General features: G+C 35.6%; 1 protein-coding gene across 2 annotated transcripts in view; it reads right to left on the bottom strand.

Moving 5' to 3' along the window:
- Positions 1 to 22,911, bottom strand: part of LOC101738764 (T-related protein) — a 28,535-nt gene extending 5,624 nt beyond the window's left edge. Inside the window, exons 1-4 of one of the 2 annotated variants that reach the window (XM_004931958.5) lie at positions 22,654 to 22,911; positions 4,287 to 4,448; positions 2,299 to 2,419; positions 1,822 to 1,965 (exon numbers count right to left, since the gene is read on the bottom strand). In XM_004931958.5, the coding sequence (XP_004932015.1) occupies positions 1,822 to 1,965; positions 2,299 to 2,419; positions 4,287 to 4,447 (426 nt within the window). In that variant the 5' untranslated portion in view covers position 4,448; positions 22,654 to 22,911. Of the gene's footprint in view, positions 1 to 1,821; positions 1,966 to 2,298; positions 2,420 to 4,286; positions 4,449 to 10,342; positions 10,704 to 22,653 lie in introns of those variants that run through there. The other variant, XM_062674953.1, reaches the window with a different exon arrangement.
- Between the last annotated feature and the right edge of the window lie 1,618 nt (positions 22,912 to 24,529).

Below are 24,529 nucleotides of genomic sequence, written 5' to 3'. Positions count from 1 at the left end.
GAAAATACATGTACTTAATGGATATTTATATGCGTGTTGAACTCCCTACGCCAGTTGCGGGGACGTTAGTGATGAGAATCCTTGTGGGGGTGAGAAATAATAATGGTAATTTTAAACTATATTTCTTCACTGCCTAGAACCATTAACGAGTACTCGACCTTCATGACTTGAAGCTGTTGCCGGAGCACATAGACCTAATTACACATTGTAAAGTACTTTTTGCGAATTTAATTTTTTATTATATTCCATGTTATTCTTTCATCGCGGGAATCATTCATGATTTGAACACCGGCACGGTCGCATCATTCAATACAAATACATCCGGCCTTTTATCCTTTAAGAAACGACAACTTCAGCCGATACAGTTATATTCGTGATACAATACAATTGAGACTTCAATCTTAAGCTTTTATGAGTTTCTATGGTTGTCTATGGGCTTCGCTAATCACTTAATACGAAGTAGAAAATAAGTTCGTTGGGCTGTTTAGAGTAAACAAAAACACAAACTGCGATTCCAATTGGAATACGGCCAATAAATTGGAAGAACAAACATAGCAATAATCCAATTAAACTTGATTGTTACTTTCTTAATGTCATAATTTGTGTGAGCAATAACAGTATTAGCATGCTGTCTAGGGGGCAGTAACTTATACATTAAATATGTGTAATGTAAACATAGCGCAGAGACAATAATTATTACAAATGATAGTGCGTACGGGCACCCGCTAAACAGTTGGTAAGCTACAGATTTCACACCGAGACGCCAACATATGGATCTGGATGTATCTGATGTTTGCCTTTGTATTCATTCGCACCACATTGAAGCGTGAGAACTGGCTTCCATAAAGTAGCGGTAGAACGAAACTGTAGCACTCTAACACCTACAACAGCTTTCCATTACAAAAAAACACATCAATTCTCGTCTAGTTCTTTGAATTCGTTAATTATGCTCTATCAGGATGCTTCATTACATTCGTAATAATGACTAACGAATATTTTGTTCGTCGCTTGCACGGGTCATACGGAAGATAGCGGTGCAGGCCGCTTATAGATGTGTCAATTTTGGAAGATATTTTTTTTGAACCAAATTTCTAGCATTTACTGATTATAAAATATTTTGGACGGAAAATAGTTTTATTGACTAAATTCATGAAAAATGCCCTAAACGGCAAATACTAAACTTACTAGGGTATCTGATTGAAGAAAAGCGACATTTGGATATTGTTCTGAACCAAAACATTAACATTTAAAAGCCATTACAGAAAAAATTTTGCATCTGTCATAAAATTTGTCGCAGGCATTTCAAGAAAACAACATTTGCATGTTTTTTTCCTCCCACACTGATGTTTCATGATCCCATTTGGCAAACAGAACACAGTGAACCAATTCCGTGCATCTGTATGACAATGCTTTGGCGCACAGCGCGAACAAGACAAGCTTCGGAAAAGTTTGAGGATCTTGTTCGCATTTCCACACAATCCGGAACTCGCAACGTGCGATTTATTTTTCCAAACCGAGTTCATGAAACGCAACATTTCTTTCCATATATCACTATAATTATATACACATTACTAAACAGAAAATATAATACGTCAGTAACATGCACCATTAAAATTTGAATCTCAATTGAGTAGGCAAATCGATATACCATATTGTATATGTTTCATTTTAACACGATGCTCTTTCTCGATCATAAAGGTAGTCAAGTACGTATCCAAACTTTACCGTAGTCTTCACTGTATATTAAGCCACTGACATTTTTTATTAAAACCTTTAAGTGCCATGTATTTAGTATTATTTTTACATATCAGTAATATTTACCTGTCCGTTGCCGTTCGTTTTGTTTGTAAGTTTGACTTTAGCGAATGAAATCGGCTCTTTCATCCAATGGGCTCCGAAGTTTGGACTCTCGGGATGGATGTAGATCGCGTTCGAAGGTGGAACTTCTGCTTTTCCCCCAGGAACCTACGTTAAATTGATTGCTAAAAACTAAATATTTACGATGGCACTGACGACAGTCACATATATACTTATATACAAAAAAAAGAAGTTAAATAATTTCAAAAATATAGAGTTTAATAAAAACGAATAGTTTAATAAATACTTATAATAATTGTTTAATAAATAGAGTTTAATAAATACTAATTACGTATACGAGATTAAAATTAAACTTTTGTCGGTAAAACTTAATTATAAGAATTAAGAAATACCTCTACCATATTAAGTGATTGATTTATAAAAGATTAGAAGTCTTCTTACGATAATATAATAGATAAGGATAGAAAAATTAAGTCTTACCCATTCGCCGTTCACGTATTTCCATCGATGCGAATCAACTTGTACAAATTCCAGTAAAACAGTATACATTGCTGTTGGATCTAGGCCACTAGCGGTTACTTTTACGACGGGAAACATTCGTCTAGAATAAAACATAGGTATTTGAGATAGACCTACCTATATATCATACATTAGGGCATTTTATACCTTTATGACACAACTACCATAAGCTATGTAACTCTATAAGTTTATTGTTGTTGTCTTTACGGATTAATTCACAAATGTAGAAGTTACTTTAGTTCAAAGGCCAATTTCGGAGCCCGTTAAAGTAATGACTGCTGTAATTTAAATAGAATCCACAAAAGTTCGAATTGCACACGCGTATTGCGTATTGTCGGTAGCCATACGGTAGCGGTATGAAGGATGGGATAGCAATTACACAATGCAATTGAGATTTCAGCCTTATGTCGCAAGGTGAGTGAGGCAGCCACATTGTGTCTTTTTTTTTCACCTAACTTTCCCTGGTAGCCTAAGAGGCTATTATACCAGCTATGCCCAGATGGGTAGGTGAGGTCACGAGCTCAACCTGAGAATATTTGCTAACACTAGCCCTAGCATGAGCAGTGCTTGGCAGAATCTACCACCGGATTGGAATCGCGACCCACTGAGAAGATCCGGCGAGAAACTCAGTAAGCTGTGTCTAGGGAGTATACGCTCAAAATACCCGTCTACTAACAAAACATAAAATTGGCTTACTATTTTTACATTTCCTCTGGTATGCAATTCGAAGCGCAAAAACGTTCATAGAATATTTAATTTTATTAAAACACAGTCTCAAAACAAAAACATCCCGTAAAACGGAGTTCGCTCATAGCGTACCTACCGGCCGGTATCACTTAGCCACTCCACGTTAATGAGTAAGACCTACTGCGTTAATAACTGAAAACTAGCTGCCTGCCGACGAATGTTTAGCACTAGCGAAACTGTCCATGTTCGTGTACATTCATTGATCTTATGCTACAGTTAACTGTTACTTGAAATACATTTCTAGTATAGCCATTAGATAACTATCTGAATCAGAGCGCTCTTACAAGTCGATCAACTTTATCGAAAATCACGCTGATGTGGATTTATGGGTGATTCCTTTGTCTTGGCCCAATTTCCAAACTATAATGTTGATATCTATAAGACACTAGAATCACAATTTGATAGAAATCATTGATGCCTGCGGGTGACCATTTATCTTTTTAACTGCTCAACAACTTAACCGATAGGTTTTGAGCTGGTTTTAGCTTTAAAAGGCCATTCTTACTCTTTTTTATTAATAAGAAATAGCATCAGATGTCCGTTTCGATTTTTGCATCATAAAACCAAAACAATAGGGATAATTAGTAAGTTTTATGACTCGTCATAGTACAAGTGACGGCAGACGGTCGTAAACAATTTTGTAATGAGAAGAACCTTGTTTCTTCCGTTTAATTCTGTTTACTACCAACTTATAGATATTTTGTAGCTCTTCCTAACAAAGCCTCGAATATTATTAGCCATTACAGAGGATTTCTTTAAGTGTAGCTCGTAACATTTTTATGTTTTATTATGAGGAATTAAACAATGCTATACGTTTAAAGGTCATGTCTTTGTTTTGATACAAATCAGATAAAAATAAATATAAGAGTCTAAAATGTATTTTCCCATAAAAACATAAAATAAATTTATCTATAATAATACTTTATTTTACCATAATTATTACAAACGAAACGCAACAAAGTTCCTCTTATCCTAAAATTTCGATAAATTACAGTTTTTTCGAATCAAATCACGATTAAATTTAAAAGTACTAAGAATAAAAATAAGTAAATTAGTACAAATTTAAAAATAATCTATTTCAAACGTTTATCACATAAATTACCCAAGAATTTGAAAATAATTATTTTCTCAACAATGTTTCTGAGTACAAATTCTTACATACATAATTATGTATAAGAAATTATTCTAGTTCGACGTCTTACCTTCCATTTTTAGTAACGATCATCTCATTTGTAAGGGTCTGAAAGCGAACCCATAGTTCCCTGTCGTCGAGTGCCACGGAAACCTCACGCTCACGACCACTTCGAGAACCTCCGCCGCCGACGGTCGGCTCCACCGCGCTTAGAATGTGCGATGCAGCCATCCTATAACGAAAAAGTACTTTTTTATAGCTTATATGGGTGGAGGAACTCACGGCCCACCTAATGCTAAGAGGTTACCGGAGCCCATAGACAACTACATCGTAAATGCCGTCACCCACCTCGAGTCAGGAGTTCAAAGGTCTCAGTTTTTACAGTAAAACGGCTGCCCCACCCTTCAAACGCATTACTGCTTCACGGCAGAAATAAGCAGGATGTTATTACCTACCCGTGCGGACTCACAAGACGTCCTACCACCAGTAGAAGCCACTTATTGCACTCGTCCAGAAATCCGGTAAATAAAATTCCTTCCAGCTTCCTCGAACTGCATCACGGCTTGTTCAGCAACAACATTCTTAGCACATTTCCCTGGCTAATTTATTTATATGTAGTATTGTATAGAATTTTAGTAATAAACCATAAAGGAAGTTATTCCAATGTGATTCATACTTTTCACCTCATATGGGCGGCGACATCCTTGTAATTTTTATGTAGTGCAATTTTATTCACATAAAGGTATGAGACATCGTGGGTGTGTTAATATCACGCAGGCAGGGACTAATTTACTAAGAATTTTTCTTTTTTTAATGCTTAGATGGATGGACGAGCTCACAGCCAACCTGGTGTTAAGTAGTTACTGGAGCCCATAGACATCTATAACGTAAATGCGCCACCCACCTCGAGATATAAGTTCCAAGATCTCAGTATAGTTACAACGGCTACCCCACCCTTCGAACCGAAACGCATTACTGCTTCACGGCGGAAATAGGCGGGGTGGTGGTACCTACCCGTGCGGACTCCCAAGAGGTCCTACCACCAGTGATTACGCAAATTATAATTTTTGCGGGTTTGGTTTTTATTACACGATGTTATTCCTTCACCGTGGAAGTCAATCGTGAACATTTTCTGAGTACGTATTTCATGAGAAAAATTGGTACCCGCCTGCGGGATTCGAACACCGGTGCATCGCTACATTTACTTACCGTAAGCACCCGAATGACTACAATTTGAGCGAAATCTATAAATTTGCGTAATTATTGGTGGTAGGGTGTATTGTCAGCCTGCTAAGGTATGTACTGCTATGTTGCCTGTGTATACCGCAAAGTTTCAAACAAACATATTAGAGTTTGAAGATTGGGGTAACCGTATAAAATACAATAATTCGACCTCATGTCTCAAGGTCGATAATGGCGTACCTGTCATAATATTTATGGACTCCGGTAGCTACATAACACCAAGTGAGCTGGACCATATAAGAAGATACTTTTAAATAAATAAAAAAGTACTATTGTGTCAAGTTCTACATCAATCATTAGTGTCTTGTTCTTTTACTTCTGACAAATCACGCTTCGCCATGGCGGATTGCTTGAAAGGCACATGTTTGTGGAAACCACTCAAGAGTGTAACTATCGTTAGGTGATTGTCCAATGACAGAAATCCTCCCGGCAGTGTCAACGACAACAATATAAATTTAAACAAAAAAGGCTGTTTCGGAGCTTATCAATATTTTTTTCTATGTGAGGTTCGCGAACTTCCATATTAATATACTTACTACTACTACTTTTATGTACCAACTGGCTGATTTTTTCTCCTACCTATGCTAGTAGCCTTGAGAGGCTATGTCAGCGTAACCCTAACGGATAAGTGAGCTCTCGGGGTTCAAACCTGGAGGCGTGGCTAACACTAGCCCTAGCAAGAGCAGTGCTTCGCAGAATCTACCACCGGATCGGAAACGCGACTCACTGAGAAGATCCGGCGAGACACTCAGTGAGCCACTTACCACCGGATCGGAATCGTGACCTACTGAGAAAAAACGGCGAGAAACTTCGTGGGTTTCGTTTTAAGCCTTATTGGTATGAATCTTTGTTTAGAACTCATTCAATATTTACAATGCCACTTCCAATTATAATATTGACATAAACTTTAATGATACTGCTTTTATGACTGGATAACATATTAAATTAAAATTCAAAATACTTAAATCATATTCATTCTGAATATTGAGATGAACAGTGCGCATAAGTTCTTGGACTCAAACATAAACGCCGCTATGTTATACCTACACCGGTTTTGTTATTGTACACAATTTTACTATATGTTTGTCCCTATTACAGTTAATTAAATTTACTCATTTTAGCATTTGGCTCGTCTAACTTAATACAGTGTGTTTAACGTTTACAACTAACGGCTTGATGATTTGTAGTATTAAGATTAAAAAAGTACTAAAGTAACATTCAATTAAAGAAAAAAACCAGTAGTTTTACTATTAACTTCAAAACTACAATAAACAAATAAAAAATAAACTCAAACTGCTATATAACAATGGTCTCAAATTGGGTAATATGAGGTTAGGTGTGGTTTTTTTCATTTGACCTTATAGAGTCGATGTAGAATAACACCACTCTATCCCGTGGATGTCAAAAAGGCCGTAAAAGAATTCATCGGAAAAGCGTTCTTTTTTATGTTTGAGGGATTACTGTTGGCCCGGAGGCCTTTCCAGTTTCACCAGGACAGGTGAGCGAGCAAGGGCTTAGCCAGGAGGGGTGGGATTTGCTAACAGCTGCTCGAGCGCCTCCTAAGGAGACCTAACAACTCAAGAGCAGCTGCTTCGCGCGTGAATCTACTACCGGGTCGAAATTGCGACCCGCTGAGAAGATCCGGCGAGAAACGCAGCGGAGCGGGCTAATGCTTAGGTTAGGTTATACGTCGAACTAACTATGTACTATGTACAGTGGTTTTTACGGATGTTCCGTTATAACTACTGAACCGTGCATCTGACTGATTTGAAACATGGCATCCATGTAGAAAATACATGTACTTAATGGATAGGCTAATTTTTATATGCGTGTTGAACTCCCTAAACCAGTTGCGGGGGCGTTAATGATGAGAATCCTTGTGGGGGTGAGAAATAATAATGTTAATTTTAAATGCCCAGCGAAGCGGACGGGTACAGCTAGTATTATATAACTAGTCAGGTCATAAGTATTGTCACACAGTAAAAACTTTTCTTTTAGAATGCTGGCCACAAAAAAGTTTATTGAATTCGAATTTCGAATTGTTCATGAAAAAAAAAATGTATAACTTTTAGAATTTTACTCATTTTTAAATATGGAGTGGACGCTTAAAGAAGACCGTGTTGCAGTTATTGCGTTGCATCGTTGCGGTTACGCGCCAATTCAAATTTTTAACATACTGAAAATTTTGAATATAACCAAAAGATTCGTTTATCGTACCATCAAACGATACAATGAAGACTCTAGTGTAGATAGCAGGTCAAGAAGTGGTCGCCCTCGGTCTGTTAGGACTCCAGCAGTGATAAAAGCTGTGAAGGCGCGAATTCAAAGAAATCCCAAACGTAAGCAGAAACTGTTGGCCCTGCAGATGGGGCTAAGCAGAACCACGGTGAAAAGGGTGTTAAATGAAGACTTAGGGCTTCGGGCATATCGAAGAAAAACAGGACATCGTTTGAATGCTCGTCTAATGGACCTGAGACTGAAGAGATGCCGCGCTTTGTTGAAGCGGTACGCGGGAAAAAAATATCGGGAAATTCTTTTTTCGGATGAAAAAATTTTTACCGTAGAAGAGAGCTACAACAAACAAAATGATAAGGTGTACGCACACAGTAGTGAAGAAGCGAGCAACCGTGTTCTGCGTGTCCAACGAGGTCATTTTCCATCCTCGCTCATGGTATGGTTGGAAGTTTCTTATTGGGGCTTAACAGAGGTACATTTTTGTGAGAAAAGTGTAAAAACGAATGCAGTTGTGTATCAAAATACAGTCCTGACGAACCTTGTGGAACCTGTTTCTCATACCATGTTCAATAACAGGCACTGGGTATTCCAACAAGATTCGGCGCCAGCTCATAGAGCGAAGAGCACACAAGACTGGCTGGCGGCGCGTGAAATCGGCTTCATCCGGCACGAAGACTGGCCCTCCTCCAGTCCAGATTTGAATCCGTTAGATTACAAGATATGGCAACACTTGGAGGAAAAGGCGTGCTCAAAGCCTCATCCCAATTTGGAGTCACTCAAGACATCCTTGATTAAGGCAGCCGCCGATATTGACATGGACCTCGTTCGTGCTGCGATAGACGACTGGCCGCGCAGATTGAAGGCCTGTATTCAAAATCACGGAGGTCATTTTGAATAAACTTTTGTGTCATAAGAATCTATGTTTTGTTAAGTTTATTTTGGTATATGAATGGTTACATAATGAATAAACTTGTTTCAATTATTTTACATTAAACATGTGACAGAATTTATGACCTGACTAGGTATAATGACTAATGTTAATATTCGAAGCTTGTATAGGCGTATGCAAGCTTATCTTGAAAATGTCGTAAACGAGATTCAGGCAGGTAAATATGTGTTCTGTGATGGCTACCCGCCACCGATATACTCATTATTCTGATGCAGTTAAGATTTGAAGCATTTGTACGTCTCCAGTTGAGCGGTAGCATTTGGGATATCGACGAGCTAACCTCTAAACGCCATTTAGATGTTATGTTCGTTTGCCTATATTTTGCCTCTGCTCCTGGGTCGTAGATCGTTGGTTCGATTCGGGAAAACGTTAGCGTGATGAGCAGGTTCGTTTGTTCTTCCCCTGGATGTTAAATTTACATTTGTGTTACACAGTTGACCGTACATTTTAAACTTACAGTATCTTTATCAGTCTTTGGTTATAATACATCCTGTAGAACCCTAGTTTGGAGACTAGACCATGTGCGACTTGTCCTCGGTTATTATTTTTATTATTAGTAATATCTAGACTATAATAAAAACAATAATAAATATCTATGCTAAACAAAGTGTGCTCAATGGTCGGCAATGGCCTTTAGATGTTTTTGTGAGTATTTCCTATTACAAAAGGATTATCTGGTACCGAGCCAGTGGGTATATTTGCTCGGGGACCATCCGTTCAAATATTCTTCAATTTGCATAACAATATGAAGTACTTTTTGTAAATAATTGTAACCCTCACTTATGAGTTTCCTCGTGGCCGGTAGATGTCGCTACGTGTCCCAGTTCGTAAAGTTAAGATGGGCTGATATACCTAATTATGTTCTAATATACATATGTATCTTTAACTTTAATAGCCTCCACGATTTTTTTCAAGAACTTATAGTAAGTAAGTATTTTGAGAAATAAGTGTTTTCAGTTTTAAAAGTAATAGGTATAGTGGCGAATTAATACCGTTAAATCAGTATTTAGGAGAGTGCATGGGTGCGGCTAAATAGGACAAAATGTATTAAAATGGTGTTGTCGGATTCTTATAAACAATCCGTTAAAGTCACCTAAAAATCTTTTTATTTCTAAAATCTGACCAATTTCAAAAGAAACTGCTTAATACTGTAATGCCAACCTTCAAATACCTATATCATAACCCCATCTATAAAAATTATGATAGCTGATGGCTGGATGAAATTATAATGGCGTTAAATGTAGAGTGTAATTTAATTGAGCATTTCAGCACACTTTCCTGTAATCGTTTGGCGTTTTCCTACATAAATCAATCATATTATTCTGATCGCATGGCGAGGCACAAGCTGGTGCTGTAGTTACGACCTAATTTTGTCGCGAAGCAACCATGAGTTCCAGTTTAATGGATCATACAGCTCCAATATAATAAAATTGACACTCCAGTATCTCATGTCTATAGGCTCCGGTAACGAATATATATAATATATAGGTACGTCAAGAAATAGTTCATCGATCTACCTATGTATTAAAAAAAATTGGAAAAAAAAACAAAATGTTTCTATGATATATATCCATACACCTATGTACTTATGTACGTACTCGCACGTGTGAGTAACCTGTCCTGTGTTAACTACAGCAAATCAATCATGCATTACTGGCTTTTTTTTATTGCTTAGATGGGTGGACGAGCTCACAGCTCACCTGCTGTTAATTGGTTACTGGAGCCCACAGACATCTACGACGTAAATGCGCCACCCACCTTGAGATAAGTTCTAAGATCTCAAGTATAGTTATATGAAGGGTAGAACAGCGATTTAAAATAATAACTTGAGACTAAAACCTCATGGCGCACGTGCATTATCAAATATCATTCTAAAATCCTTCAATTCATTTCACTAATTCCATGGTTACTCGAACTAAATTATAAGAACTTAATTTAACCGCACTATTAACAGTCGCCGTAGATCGGGAGATTCGGTCACGCCCAATAACTTAAGCCCGGCCTACAAATAAAATACCTTGCTGAAGCTAAATCTAATATATGTATTAAAGAGAGAGAGAGAGTAAGAGAGTATTATTCTACGATAAAAAAATAATTATTATGAGTATATAAATGAAGGAAGATGACAAAAATATCAATTATTAGTATTAAATGAAGTAAGATGACAATTGCGTGACAGTCATACAATTTTAATATCTGACAAAGTCTGGTATGAAAATTGTTATTCTGACGCACGATATTTGTACAGCTACAACACATTCCTACTGTGGAGACAAGTTGCAATTACTTCATTCTGTGTTCAAGATATATAAGGATAAGATCCCCAGAATTTTGATAAATCATTAATTGTAAAGCGTAATATTCAATATCTTGATTCGTAATCAAACATAACAATACAAATTAGATTATTGGATAGAAATTGTAAATTGAAAAATTTTGAACAAGAAATTAGTTAGTAATCCTCAGCATTTTGATAAATCATTAATTGTATGGCGTAATATTCAATATCTTGATTATTCTATTTCAACGGATAAATCATAACGCAATCAAACATAACAAAACAAATTAAAGTATTGGATAAAAATTGTAAATTGCAAATTTTTCGAACACAAAATTTATGATACAAATTTAACATTCTTTTTTACTTTATAATAGGTATTTTATTTCGATGTACATAAATGTACCTACTCTCTGTTTGTCATGTCAACTTGCGAAAATCTATAAAGCGGCAGATAATGTTAACAAACATTTTTCGTGACAATTCGTACCTAACGTTTTTTTTCAAATTCATTTCTCAATATATTTTATCGTCGCTCAAACGTTACGAAATAGATGTGTGCTGTTCAAACGGAAAATATCACGAAATCCTACAGCGATGGCAAATAAGCCGGATATTTTTATTGTATAGTTTGGCTCCGGCACGATCTTCTCGTGCACTGTTTATTGTACCCATTATCGCTGACTACGTCGGTTCAACGTCCCACCGCACCTTTCAACATCCTCAAATTTTGACAAATCTTAAAACCCTGACTAAAATTAGATGTAGATTACACACAATATCGAATCCGAATTTTTAGAAGAACTCTAGCATGTGTCTCAGGTAAACTCCATTTGAATTGATATGCGTTATGTCAACGAGATTCGTCTGAATGTGTAAATTATTACACGGTGAAGGAATAACATCTGGTAATAAAAATCAAACCCGCAAAATTATAATATGCGTAATGATTGGTGGTAGAACCTCTTGTGAGTCCGCACGGGTAGTACCACCACCCCGCCTATTTCTGTCGTGAAGCAGTAATGCGTTTCGGTTTGAAGGGTGGAGCAGCCGTTGTAACTATACTGAGACCTTAGAACTTATATCTCAATATGAGTGGCGCATTTACGTTGTACATGTCTATGGGCTCCAGTAACCACTTAACATCAGGTGGGCTGTGAGCTCGTCCAGCCATCCAAGCAATAAAAAGAAATAAAAATTAGGTTTTCCCAGTCAAGGCTAGTTTATTTTTAATTACAAATCTCATGATAAGATAAAACTATATAGTTTAGTTTAGTTGGTAATACAAAGAATTATTTACAAGGCAAAACATTTTTATTTTCTGAATAACAATTTTAACAAAAAAAAAACCAAGAGACAAAGCAGGTGCACAATGCTGTGTTTTGTTTCCGACAGTCTTCTAAATAACATAGCGCTTCATAATAAAAGAGCTTTAGCTAGACAAAAAGTGTTCTAACTTTAAACTGGCTTTAATTGTAGATTATATAAATAAACAAATACGTTTTTTATCTATCACGAATTTTTATTTTGCTTAATTCTAAGTATGTTCAAACATATTGCAACAACACGGCGGTCAATCTGAATTTACGATCATATCATTTTGTCGTTTACTAATCCATTATTACATAAAATAAGTATTTCAATCAGCTAGTTTAATACTACGCGGTCATCTACTAGAACATCACTATTTTGTCATGTGATGAGTGCACATGCATTATTTAACAACGAGGGATTACCTAGTTCATAAAAAAAAAAATTGACTTTTGTTTGAAAAACGAACTTCCAGGGCGTCCCCATATAAATGGCCGATGGGGCTCAGGAAACGAACCTAATCCAAAAGACAAAATGAAAATACAAAAAAATCCACAATAAACTGTACCTTAACAATAAATAAATAAAAAATACCAATGTTATAAACAAATAATTATTAAGTTATATGTTTAAAAAGATAAGTATGCACGCACGTAACAACCAATATTGCATATAAGTAAATCGTTACTAAGTTACGTGTTAAAAAACAGTGAGTATCTAAATAAAACTAAGTTATTCATATTAATTTATTTAAATAAACGGGGATAGAAAACGCACTTTTTTCCTTAAAAGTATGTAAGTATGTTTAAAAAATCACAAGATTTAAAACACTTTGTAAATAAGAATTATGTCCATACAGAATACCACATCAATGTAAAATTTAACAGTTATTCTATTCTATTAAGATACCAAAAATAGTATGGTATAATAAATAAATATTTTCCAATAAAAATGAAATGATCTAAATCTTAAGAACTTTGGTTAAGTTCATATTTCTAATATTCATAATAATTCATATTATTGAAAATATAAGATATACATACAGTGGCATTGTTTTTCGAATATGGTTTTACACATTTGTTTTCATTTAAGAAAGACATCAACGCACTTACACTTAAACGACGCTTAGCCATTTATTTTACAGTAACAAAGTAGGTATGTATCCGATTTTCTAAGCATGAATTTCTTAATAGTAATAGTAAAATAAATTTTATTCTTCATGTAAACAGTTATTTGTATTACCATCTACGATGGTGTACGAATAACGATGATGAGCATACGGTGAACCTGTGAATGGTCGGCATAAACAACAGTAGAGACACTGTAAAACCTCTATCTGTCATTTACGAAATATATTCGAATCATTTAACGTAATGCAGACGTCAGGTCAGATCAGTTTACGGTCTAGTGCTGACAAAAGTTAGTTTTTCATATCTGACTCAGGTGACGGGGCAACGTAAAGCCCATTTCACCCGAAACATATCTTTTCGGGTCCTCCGGATTCACTCTCGGTGTTTTTAGGCTCCTCAAGCACCGGTCACCGTCCTCTTCTCAATCTTTATCATAATCGACGAATTTCACAAGCTAACTAACCCATAGACACAACCTACCTACTGAGTTTCTCGCAGCATCTCGCGATTCCGATCCGTTGGTAGATTCTGGGAATCCCTGCTCTTGCTCGTGAACTCCCTTACCCGTTTGCACGTAGCTAGAATATACCCTTAGACTACCAGCAAATAGATATGGGAAAAAAGTCAAAATGCTACCAACTGTACATTGCGCCACCCACTTTATAGGTTGAGATGTCTAAAAGATATTGAATTCATGTGTTCGGACTCGAGAACCTTCTTCTTCAGCGTTCCCTTAAAATGGAGCAGACATTGATATAAATACCTAAGGTACGTTTTCATTCATCTATAATGGACGATAGAGAATTCTTTACTCGATGTACAGTGATATTATTACTAAAAATTATTATAAAATACTAGCTGACCCGGCAGACTTCGTAGTGCCTCAATCAATAAATAAAAGACCTAAACTTTTGTATAAAACACATCAAAGGAATTTTTTATTTTTTATTTTTATTTAATTTCGAACATTTTCATATTGATTTACCTTTTGAACCTTCTCTGGGCTTCCACAAATAATTCAAGATAAAAATTAGCCAAATTGGTCCAGCCGTTCTCAAGTTTTAGCGAGACTAACGAACAGCAATTCATTTATATATATATATATATACATAGATTTGAAGTCGTCGTGGCCTAACGGATAAGACGTCCGGTGCATTCGTGTTGAGCGATGCACCGGGTGTTCGAATCTCAGGCGGGTACCAATTTTTCTAATGAAATACGTACTCAACAAATGTTCAAGATTGATTTCCACGGTGAAGGATAACATCGTGTAATAAAAATCAAACCCGCAAAATTATAATTTGCGTAATTACTGGTGGTAGGACCTCTTGTGAGTCCGCGCGGGTGGGTACCACCACCCTGCCTATTTCTGCCGTGAAGCAGTAATGCGTTTCGGTTTGAAGGGTGGGGCAGCCGTTGTAACTTACTTGACACCTTAGAACTTATATCTCAAGGTGGGTGGCGCATTTACGTTGTGGATGTCTATGGGCTCCAGTAACCACTTAACACCAGGTGGGCTGTGAGCTCGTCAACCCACCTAAGCAATAAAAAAAAAAAAAAAGATAGGTAGTATTTTCTTCAGTTTTCACGAATCGTAGATAAAACAAAATCTTCTTTTATGGTTGAACAGATTACCAAACCTGAAGATACCATTACTTACTTTTCCATGTGCAAAGAAACTCAGAGGTCGAAAAATAATATATAAACATGAGTATTTAAAAAAAAATATAGTGAACTTGTAACGAATCGCCCGTGGCTTAATGTTAAAACCATTTTCTTATTACACCTCAATATGTATGTTATAAAGTACGTATGTATACTTTGTACAAAACGTATCGACTTTCGTACTTACTGCTATTACAATTCCGATAGCGTAAGGATGTTATGTAACTTATATTCGGTTCAGAATTACGGACATAAGATGAAGGGCACGCTGAAAGCTTAGCATAAATCAGATTTGTAAATAGTAATTACTAACCACTTCTGTATATATAGGTAGATAATAATAGGACAGATCTACCAACCGATAGTATCTCTTTTAAATCGATATCCCACAGTCCGCCTCATGTAAAACGTTTCCCAAAGTCCATAGACAATATTACAACGTAAATATATTTAACCACCCCGAAACGTGAAGTCATAGTCTCAGTTGTATTGTATTACGTCTAACCCACCCTTGCAAAGGAAATGCGTTATTGCTTTACAATACACCGTATACCCAGTAAGTACTTGTTCGTCGTATTTTAGGACAACTACGGGTAGAGATGAGGTAGTGCCATTCTAAGGTACCTCACCGTTTATTCAGTAATTAATAATTATCAGTTTGACAGTATGATATCAACATTGACGTAGGTACCTAGTATTCCGAAGGCTATTAAAAGTACCCACAACTTACCATAAAAACTACAAAAAAAAACGAAAATTATAACAACTAGAATACAAGGTTAAACTATTATTATGTGTATTTAGTTAATTAAATGATCATAAAGATTTTATTGTTATTTAAGAGTTGGTAAAGTTTGGACTTTGAATCGTCTACAGAAACACATTGCGTGATCGTTTCTTGTGCTCTCTTAAAAATAAAATTTTAAGGTCCGTGACGTAATTGGTACTGTTCCGGGTTTCGAAATTGGGGCAGGCTCCATTTTTTCTGAATCAATATCTTCTAGCAGTTTACTTCAACTTCTTTTAGGTGTTGTAATAGAAAATTTTAAAAAAAGACTTACTTCTTCAAATTTCATTTCAATAACCTTACAACTTTTTTATAGGTATGAATTAAATATTTCTAATTTTTATTAACTAATTTCGAAATTAGAAATAATCGTAGACTGTATTTTTTTTTAAATAACCTAAAAAGATAGATACGGCGTTTGCTACTATGAGTACTGTTGCACTATATTGGATGTGACAAGTTTGAATTTATTTCATAAAAGATTTCCTAAATTCTAACCACTTAAGAACGCTGGAAGTTTATCTGGTCTCTAAGTAAAAAAAAACAATCAAGCTGCCATGCTGCTTGCTACCTTCCAACTATAAAGTACTTAAATGTTCACATGTTGCAGTTCGCGTGAATAATTCGTACATACACATACCTACATACATTAGGGGTACAATTATTACTAATTTAATTTCGTTTTTTATTTCTGTTTATTTGTTAAGTTAGAAACCAACAACGAAGAATACTATGATAGGAAATACAAGAATTACTTAGTTCAGTTACGGAAATCCATAAAAAGTTGACATTGTCAATGCCATGTTCCTCGTCTTGGACGGTAAAATGTATTGTATAAAAATGTGAATTAACATATCTTTAAAATGACATTAACTCAATTATAATAACAATAGACAAATAGGTACTACTCTGTCGTAGATTATAGAATATCAATTTTTATAACATTAAAGCTACAAAAAAAAATTCCTAAAAATAAGAAAAGCAAAAATTTCATTGCTGAATTTAGTGACAGTTGAAATTAGAGAAGTGGATGTTAGTTAAGTGTCATGTGATTATTTAAGCTGCAAGTACCTAACTGAAGAAAAGCCGTCGGTTATTGAATCCTTCGCTATGATGTATTGTCTACGATTCAGTGCTCGTAATTTAGTTTTATGTACGCCTTTGAAAAGCTATGTAGGTTCGTATCGTCGGCGCACAACATTTGAGTATTAAATAACAAGAAAGCACACAACATGCTTGTATAAAAGCGCGGTAATTACAACGCTAGCCCACTCGTCCGCAGCGTCATTATTCATCGTTTTACGACTCCATGAGTTATAAATATTAAACTTAGTCGTATGGATGTATTGCGAACATTTCCTTTTTAATGACGAGGTTAAATATAATGTGCGAGTGATGGTCCCGGTTTCGGATCTTACTCTGTATCACATGATGTTCTCTCTACGGAACATTTATGGCGTGCCACATAATGTGAACAATTCTTTAACATATTTTAATTACGTGTAATAATGTCTTTTATCGGATGCCGCGTGGCACCAATATCAAACCTTTCTCGAGTTCTCGATTGCCGCTCTCGTGGAATGTCGCTGAATCGCTCTGCAGCGACGGCGTTTTACTGATCCCTATAAAATATCAAAGATAACAACCAGTCGCTCTAAAGATTGTTTTGAAAGGGAGCCCAAGCTCCGGTGATTGGCTCTTTATGGCGTTGGCGTTCGATAAATGTGAACATTACGATCGCGGGAGTATCGAGACGCAATTGTTGGACCGCATTCGGCGCGGCACGTCATCACAGATACAGCACCGCCGATGTGAGCAATAACTCGAGAGGTGCTAATTATCAAATGCAAGACCGACCAAACCGATATTGAAACCATTGAAACAATACGGCCCGTGTTGTCTTTACCAATTTCGAAGTTTGCGGAATAGCTGCGTAACGAAGGCCGAGAAGGCTATGCAAATGGACGATGCCGAAAATTCAAGCGAGTAATTTTAATGGTCTTGCGTCATCGCTGTTTCAAACTTGAATTTTCATTATCACTTGGTGAGTATACAACCACCAGCCTTGATATGTTAATCAAACAATAGACTAATCAAACAACCGCAAGACATGATCAATACGATGTGACCTTAAAAATAAAAATATATTTTTCTACTGTTAGATGTTTACACAATGTTTGATTGGCTCAAATAGGTATCGAAGTATTGAGAAAGGATCTGGCAATAATTCTAGTTAACATTGTATCGAAATACTTTGTTACTGAAATATAATTGAGCATCTGAGGTAGGTTATGTGTTTCTTGATATTTCTTTAATTATACAGATGTGACGGATAGATACATCAATGCGCGTATAAAATAACCGCGGACAGGGGCAATAAAATTAAAATATAGACACGATAAATTAAAACCGATAGTATTATGTACGGCCTCCTTTTCCGCGCTATGAATTTTATAACGTTTATCACACCAATAAAACTTATTTGTTTATCTTTATTTCCGTGAACTCACTTCAACACAAGCTTAAGAAATGTTAAATATATATGCGTTTATTCGGTCTTGATGAACGGTTCGAATCGGCAGAAGCTTGAAGCTCCTTAACTTAAACATGTGATTTTAATAACGTCGATAATAATTGCAGGCAGCAATTGTAACGTTATCGGATCAAATTTGCGTTTATAAGTCGATACCACGATCGAGCGACGCCTATAATCAAGCTGTTGTCGATTTTATTTTCTTTCGTACACATTCAGTGTAAATATTCAAATTCGGAAGCTGATAACCGCAATCAAACTCGGGGGATACGTTTCAATTAAATTTTATTCCTCAATTCTGTGGCCGTCATAAACTTTAAAGTTTGACGAGTAAAGCCCATTGAGGAACTCCGAATTGATATTAATTCAAATAACTCGGGTTAAAAAGTCAGGGTTTTATGCGTGCCGTAAAAGTTTATTGTAGGGCTTTGTGGCCAGCCGGACGCGCCGATAGGCCTTCGGTATCGATGACGGAACCTCCGCCGCCGCGCCTCGGGTGCGCGCTGCCTTTGTGCTCATCCCGCGCCTTCTACCGGCCATAGAACCGATGTCTTAACACTACGCGTGCTCACAAACTCTACTGCCCACCATCTGGTGGTCGTTAGACCCGTATACAATACCATCATTTTATTTATGAAATAGCTACTACGCCCCGTAAAGCGAAACTTTTTTTGTTAGAAATCAATTTAGAAGCTTTTCGATTTCAACATGTATGTATCTACGGACACACGGCTCTTGTGTTTCCTTTTTAAATCAACTTTGTCATGTTAAAATCAATGTAAAACTATAGCCTTGTTTTTGATAATTTTCCTGTAACTAGATTAATTAGAAAAAATAAGAATATTTTAAAATCAAACAGTAAGTCGTCATTTTTTTTTTTCGTTTTAGCTAACAAAAAAATCGCCAACAATCGCCAATTAAGTACAATTTATAGCAAGATACCAATAGAAAGTTAGTACGAGGCTCGTTCACGGATTCGTGACATTTAAAGAAATACGGCCCTATGGAAGGGACCAAATACTAATGGACACTGGAGCTAATCTATTAAGTACTACATAATATTCTGTAATAACGGCTTTTAGTTAAGTTCAGAATAGATTAAGGCACTTCAAGAAGATTTTAATACTATGAGTTAGTTTATCATTTCGCTAAGTTTATTCTGCGGTTGCCCTTCTGTTAAATTCGGAATTAATTATAAAATTGCTCTTGAAGTTGAAACTCGCCCTATAAGTATTAATTTTGTTGTCTAAGTTTTAGAATATCTCGTTATAGCGCAGTGAAAAATTTAATTAATAACAAGTTCATTGTGTGTATGTAACTACACTATGTATACGTAGGGCAATCGAAATTATAAACAAATGCCTATTTCAACAGATAAAATGGTCTTTCATTGATTATGATATCTAAATACTGAAATGTTTTATCTCGACGGAAAAAAAATCAATTTTTTTTATATCTATACACAACCTAAAAATAATTTTAACTAAAAGTTTTTTCCCTGAATAAAGAAATGTAAATTTCAGTTCATTATTTTAGAATTTATTAGACGGTAGTTTAAATAAAAAATAAATATTTTGACAAAAAAACATTACGCGTTCTTGACCATAACTACAAATAATTTATTAAAAAAATCAGTGATTTTATATGAAAATATCCATTGCGAGATTACGATATAAATAGTTTATACATATGTATATATTAAAGTTAAAAACCTTAAACTACATGTTTTATCTGAACGGGTTCGGTAGTTATTGCGCGCTCGACAAAATTAATAATTACATGCGTATGTATGTACCTCTGCACAACTGAACAAAAGACAAACCATTTCAGTTATTTTGGGTTCATATGCCTACGATATCACTAACTATCTATCGCTAACCAGTATTTGCTAGTGGCAGGGTGTATTGTGAGAATTTCATGAGTTGTTCCACCACCCCGCCGCGAAGCAATCATGAACCTCACATATTTAGGTGGCTTACCTAACGTAAGGTAAAACAAATCATTTACCTATATCTAGAAAAAAAAACCTCTATTTTAGACAATGACTTTTAGATACGTGTTACATAAAAAACCTATAAATGTCAATTCAATACTGAAATTTTTGAGCAAGGGCGCATTACAATATATTTGTATGCCTTTGATTATGAATATAACACGTATACATATCTCAAAATGAAGATATAATAACATGGCAAGCGCGCGTCAAACAATATACAATGTAGGTTCTATTACATACAGTAAGCTGTGTAAGTTACAATAAAAAGTGAAGAATTAATAAATAGATAGATTTTCATATTCTTAAGTCATCTAAAAATTACACGAAAATGATGGTTGACCAATTCGGTAGATTTCCATGACATTAAATTATATTAGAATTTTCATGGCTTTTTTCCCCCGAAAATTGAAATTTAATAGCGGCGTTCGAAACAGTTTGCGTTTTTCAAAATCTAAATGTTTCTTATCCAAGTTGGCCTTTACATGCACTTTTAAATCGGCTCAACCCCCTTCGGGGTAAATGTCTTAACCACGGTTGACTTTCGTGAAAGCTTCAATATATTTAATGTAGACCATGGATCTAATGGTACCTGTCCGTCTGTGACCACGCTCATGTGTCCTGGGTAACTACGGTAAGCAGAATGGCAATATTAATTTACGTTTATAAAATCTGACCACCAATCTGATAGGCATGTGAATATTATCGAACCAATATGTGTGTAAATATAAGTGATATAGGCAGAAGCTAGAGTAAGAAACCAAAGCAGGAATTACACGATACTTATCAAACTATTATTTGACAAATAACGTGCTGGTATTTATATCAAAAGATTGTACAGTGAAACCGAAACATATTTCATTACAATTCCGAGCACTCTCTGTTTATTGTTGACTCTGCGAGACAATATGTGCATTATAATATTGCTACAGATCGCTCTTCTTCCAACGAAGTTTGAGGAGAACCCTCAACGGTAGGCAGCGACATCACCACGAGGTCTACAAGCGTTAATGACCACTGAAAAGCAGATGGGCCGCATTTTCGTCAGCCAATAAATGTATTTTTTTATTGCTTAAATGGGTGGACGAGCTCACAGCCAACCAGGTGTTAAGTAGTTACTAGAGCCCATAGACATCTACAACGTAAATGCACCACCCACCTTGAGATATAAGTTCTAAAGTCCCAAGTATTGTTACAACGGCTGCCCCACCCTTCAAACCGAAACGCATTACTGCTTCACGGCAGAAATAGGCAGGGTGGTGGTACCTACACGTGCGGACTCACAAGAGGTCCTACCACCACTATAAAGTACCTATATGTAATGCAAAAATTTTAAATGCAATTACGAAATTGAATGAATTATTTTATTCAGTTTTACTCAAGCCGCACGTCGTAGATAATAAATACAACCTTTACTTCAGGTTCGCTTCAGTTTACTTCGCCTTAATGATTTTAATTTTACTATTTCTGACGTTACAAATACCTACTTAGTACCTATTGTTTGTAGTCACGGACAACGGACTATCATTTGTGAAAATCGAACGAAAATAAGTTTTATTAAATTGTATAAGTTTTTCCAATGTAGGTTTTACCTCTATCGTGTTTCTAATAAGTAACTCTACTGGCTGTCTTTTTTTTCGTATCGATTGTTATACAGCCTTTGTAGGATAGAACAATAATACCTACAATATGTAGTTCCCGTTTTGTGATTTGGCTACAAAACCCTAAAAGTCATAATAATAGCGTTGATTAAATAAGATAATTCATTTTATCGAACAATGGTATAGTTTTAGCCTTAATTTACTCCTCAAGGCTTGGAATTTTGATATGTCGTTTGAAGCAGGATAAATTGCACTCTATCATGAACAAGCACGGAGAAAACTTCTAAGCAACCTCAACTGATGTGATGTACTCTACAGATTCCAAATTGTGAACGCTACCAGCCACCCCGAGACGTGAAATCAAAATGACCCACCACAGAAGGCGAGGTTTGTCATATCCCACTTCGATAATGATGTCGGTACAATCTGTTTGAAATAGCTTAGCACGTACTCTTAAAAAGACATTAATAATTATTAAAGAACATAAAATACCTATTTAGTTAGTTACCTAATTATATTTTGAAGTTTCTGTCTCAATAACAAAAACCCATGCGAATTGTTCATAAATAAGAGCGTACCGGAGCCTCCTTATATAAAAGGCCAGAATTAATACAGTATAATAATAGTTGACTACATATAACAAAAACGTATGCCTCGGGTTAGATGCGACGTACCACAGAAAAGCGAAAAAATTTAATAAATAAGAAAAATACCTTTCTTCTTCAACTACTTTGTCCTCAATTTCGACTGTTCCCACTGTTCACATTAACTGAAAAAATATCTTCAAGCCACCAAGTTCACATCACAACCTACAGGGAACTTATATACGAGAATTCCATTGCAAACACCAATAAAAGAAAACGGAAAAATGTTTTTTTTTAACTATTAATCTAAACAAATCTATTTAATTTGTCGCACTTCACAAATCAACGGTGGCGTGCCAACTCCGTGAGGAACTACTGCAAACTCCGCCACACTACACTTCATTAGCGCTTAAACAAAATAACACATCCACTGTGCTTTGACTGGATCACGCAATTTTCATCCATAATACCAAAACAGAAAACTCAATTCACTACGAAAAAATATCAACGAAATCATCATCATTACAAATTATTATATGTCTTATGTGTTAGAACATAGAGCCTTTTATGGTTTAAGATTGTTTTTGATGGACGTGTAGAGGCAAACGGAACAAAGCTCCGCCTCTAATGTATTGACAAACAAACAGATTGGTGGCATAGTTCGGACGCAGTCGGGACAATCCTGCGCAACTAGAAGGCGGCTGCAGATTAAGACCCATGTCTTTTCTATTATAAATATATTTGCGCTTCGGGACGTTTGAGTAGGTATGTAGAGAAAAAAGTAATAAATAATTTGACTGTCTAGAACGTGATCTATTGCGCTATATTATGTATACTAAAAATTTTATTAATTTAATATTGTTATGCTCAAATTAGGAATGTTAATAAATTCCTCTTTTCAGACAATATTCTTCTCGTACTTTTGTCTTTATCAAAACTAATATTACGTAAAACAGTTTAAAGAGTAAATTTGCGGTGACAATAATAGTGTCGGTAATTGACTGTGTGCTTATTTTATTACAACACAATTGCAACTTACATGTACATTGTATTCACTTCGGTACATATCTACCGTCTCTGATTTGGTTGATGTTTGAAATAATAATATGTATTTATACGCGAAGACCAATGGACAAATTTAGATAATAATATTAACTATCTCTAATTTTAAAATAAGAATACAATAACATATTATACTAAGCATTGGATTAAACTATTTATAAGCATAATCGTAAAACGTACGTAATGATCTTTTAGTAATAATTAAAAATCATCAAAAATATGACTAAACATTAAAAATTACCTGCAAAGGTACCTTCCGTGAGGCTGGTGTAGACACCTAGTCAGCATTCCATCGGAGCCCGCCTCACCCAGTTACGGTCTGCCGGCCGACCAAGTGCTAATTGGTAAAGGAAACCTCAAACAACGAACGAGCTCAATGCTCTCCACAGAAATGTTTCATTTTTAAACATCGCTCTGACCGTTATAACCGATACGCGCATAACTTGCAGTTCTAAAAACCGGCGAACCCCTCTCTAAATCTAGGTTGAAGACTCCGAAAATTACCTCACCTTATAATTTAAGGTGAAGTCATTTTCGTTTAGTTTCTGAGCTTACGTTTGAGAAATTTTCTTCGATATAGAATAAATAGTCAATCTAACCCTTTCATTCATCGTGTGCAATTTTGATCTTTAATTTAATACACCAAACTTAAAATAAAAACTATGAATAACACAAAAAGAACATAAATGAACACGTCATCTTCACAACATTCTAAAGCTGTTAACTGATTAATAATCTTTTGCATATAACTTGAATGCGTATTTCAAAGAAAATTCATTGCATTATTCAACAAAAAAATCTTCGTAGTTTAATAATAACCACTCCTTATCTTATTTCAAGAATTGAACAGATTTACCAACATGTGTGGATAGTCCAAACTAAACTCGTCCTTTCTTAGAAACTACTGAACCGAAATTCTCCTCGTCTTTTTGTTTGCACAGAT

Source organism: Bombyx mori, chromosome 22 (assembly GCF_030269925.1).
Source record: "Bombyx mori chromosome 22, ASM3026992v2".
Classification (NCBI taxonomy): Eukaryota; Metazoa; Arthropoda; class Insecta; order Lepidoptera; family Bombycidae; genus Bombyx; species Bombyx mori.
This window is presented reverse-complemented; position numbering and strand designations above follow the sequence as displayed.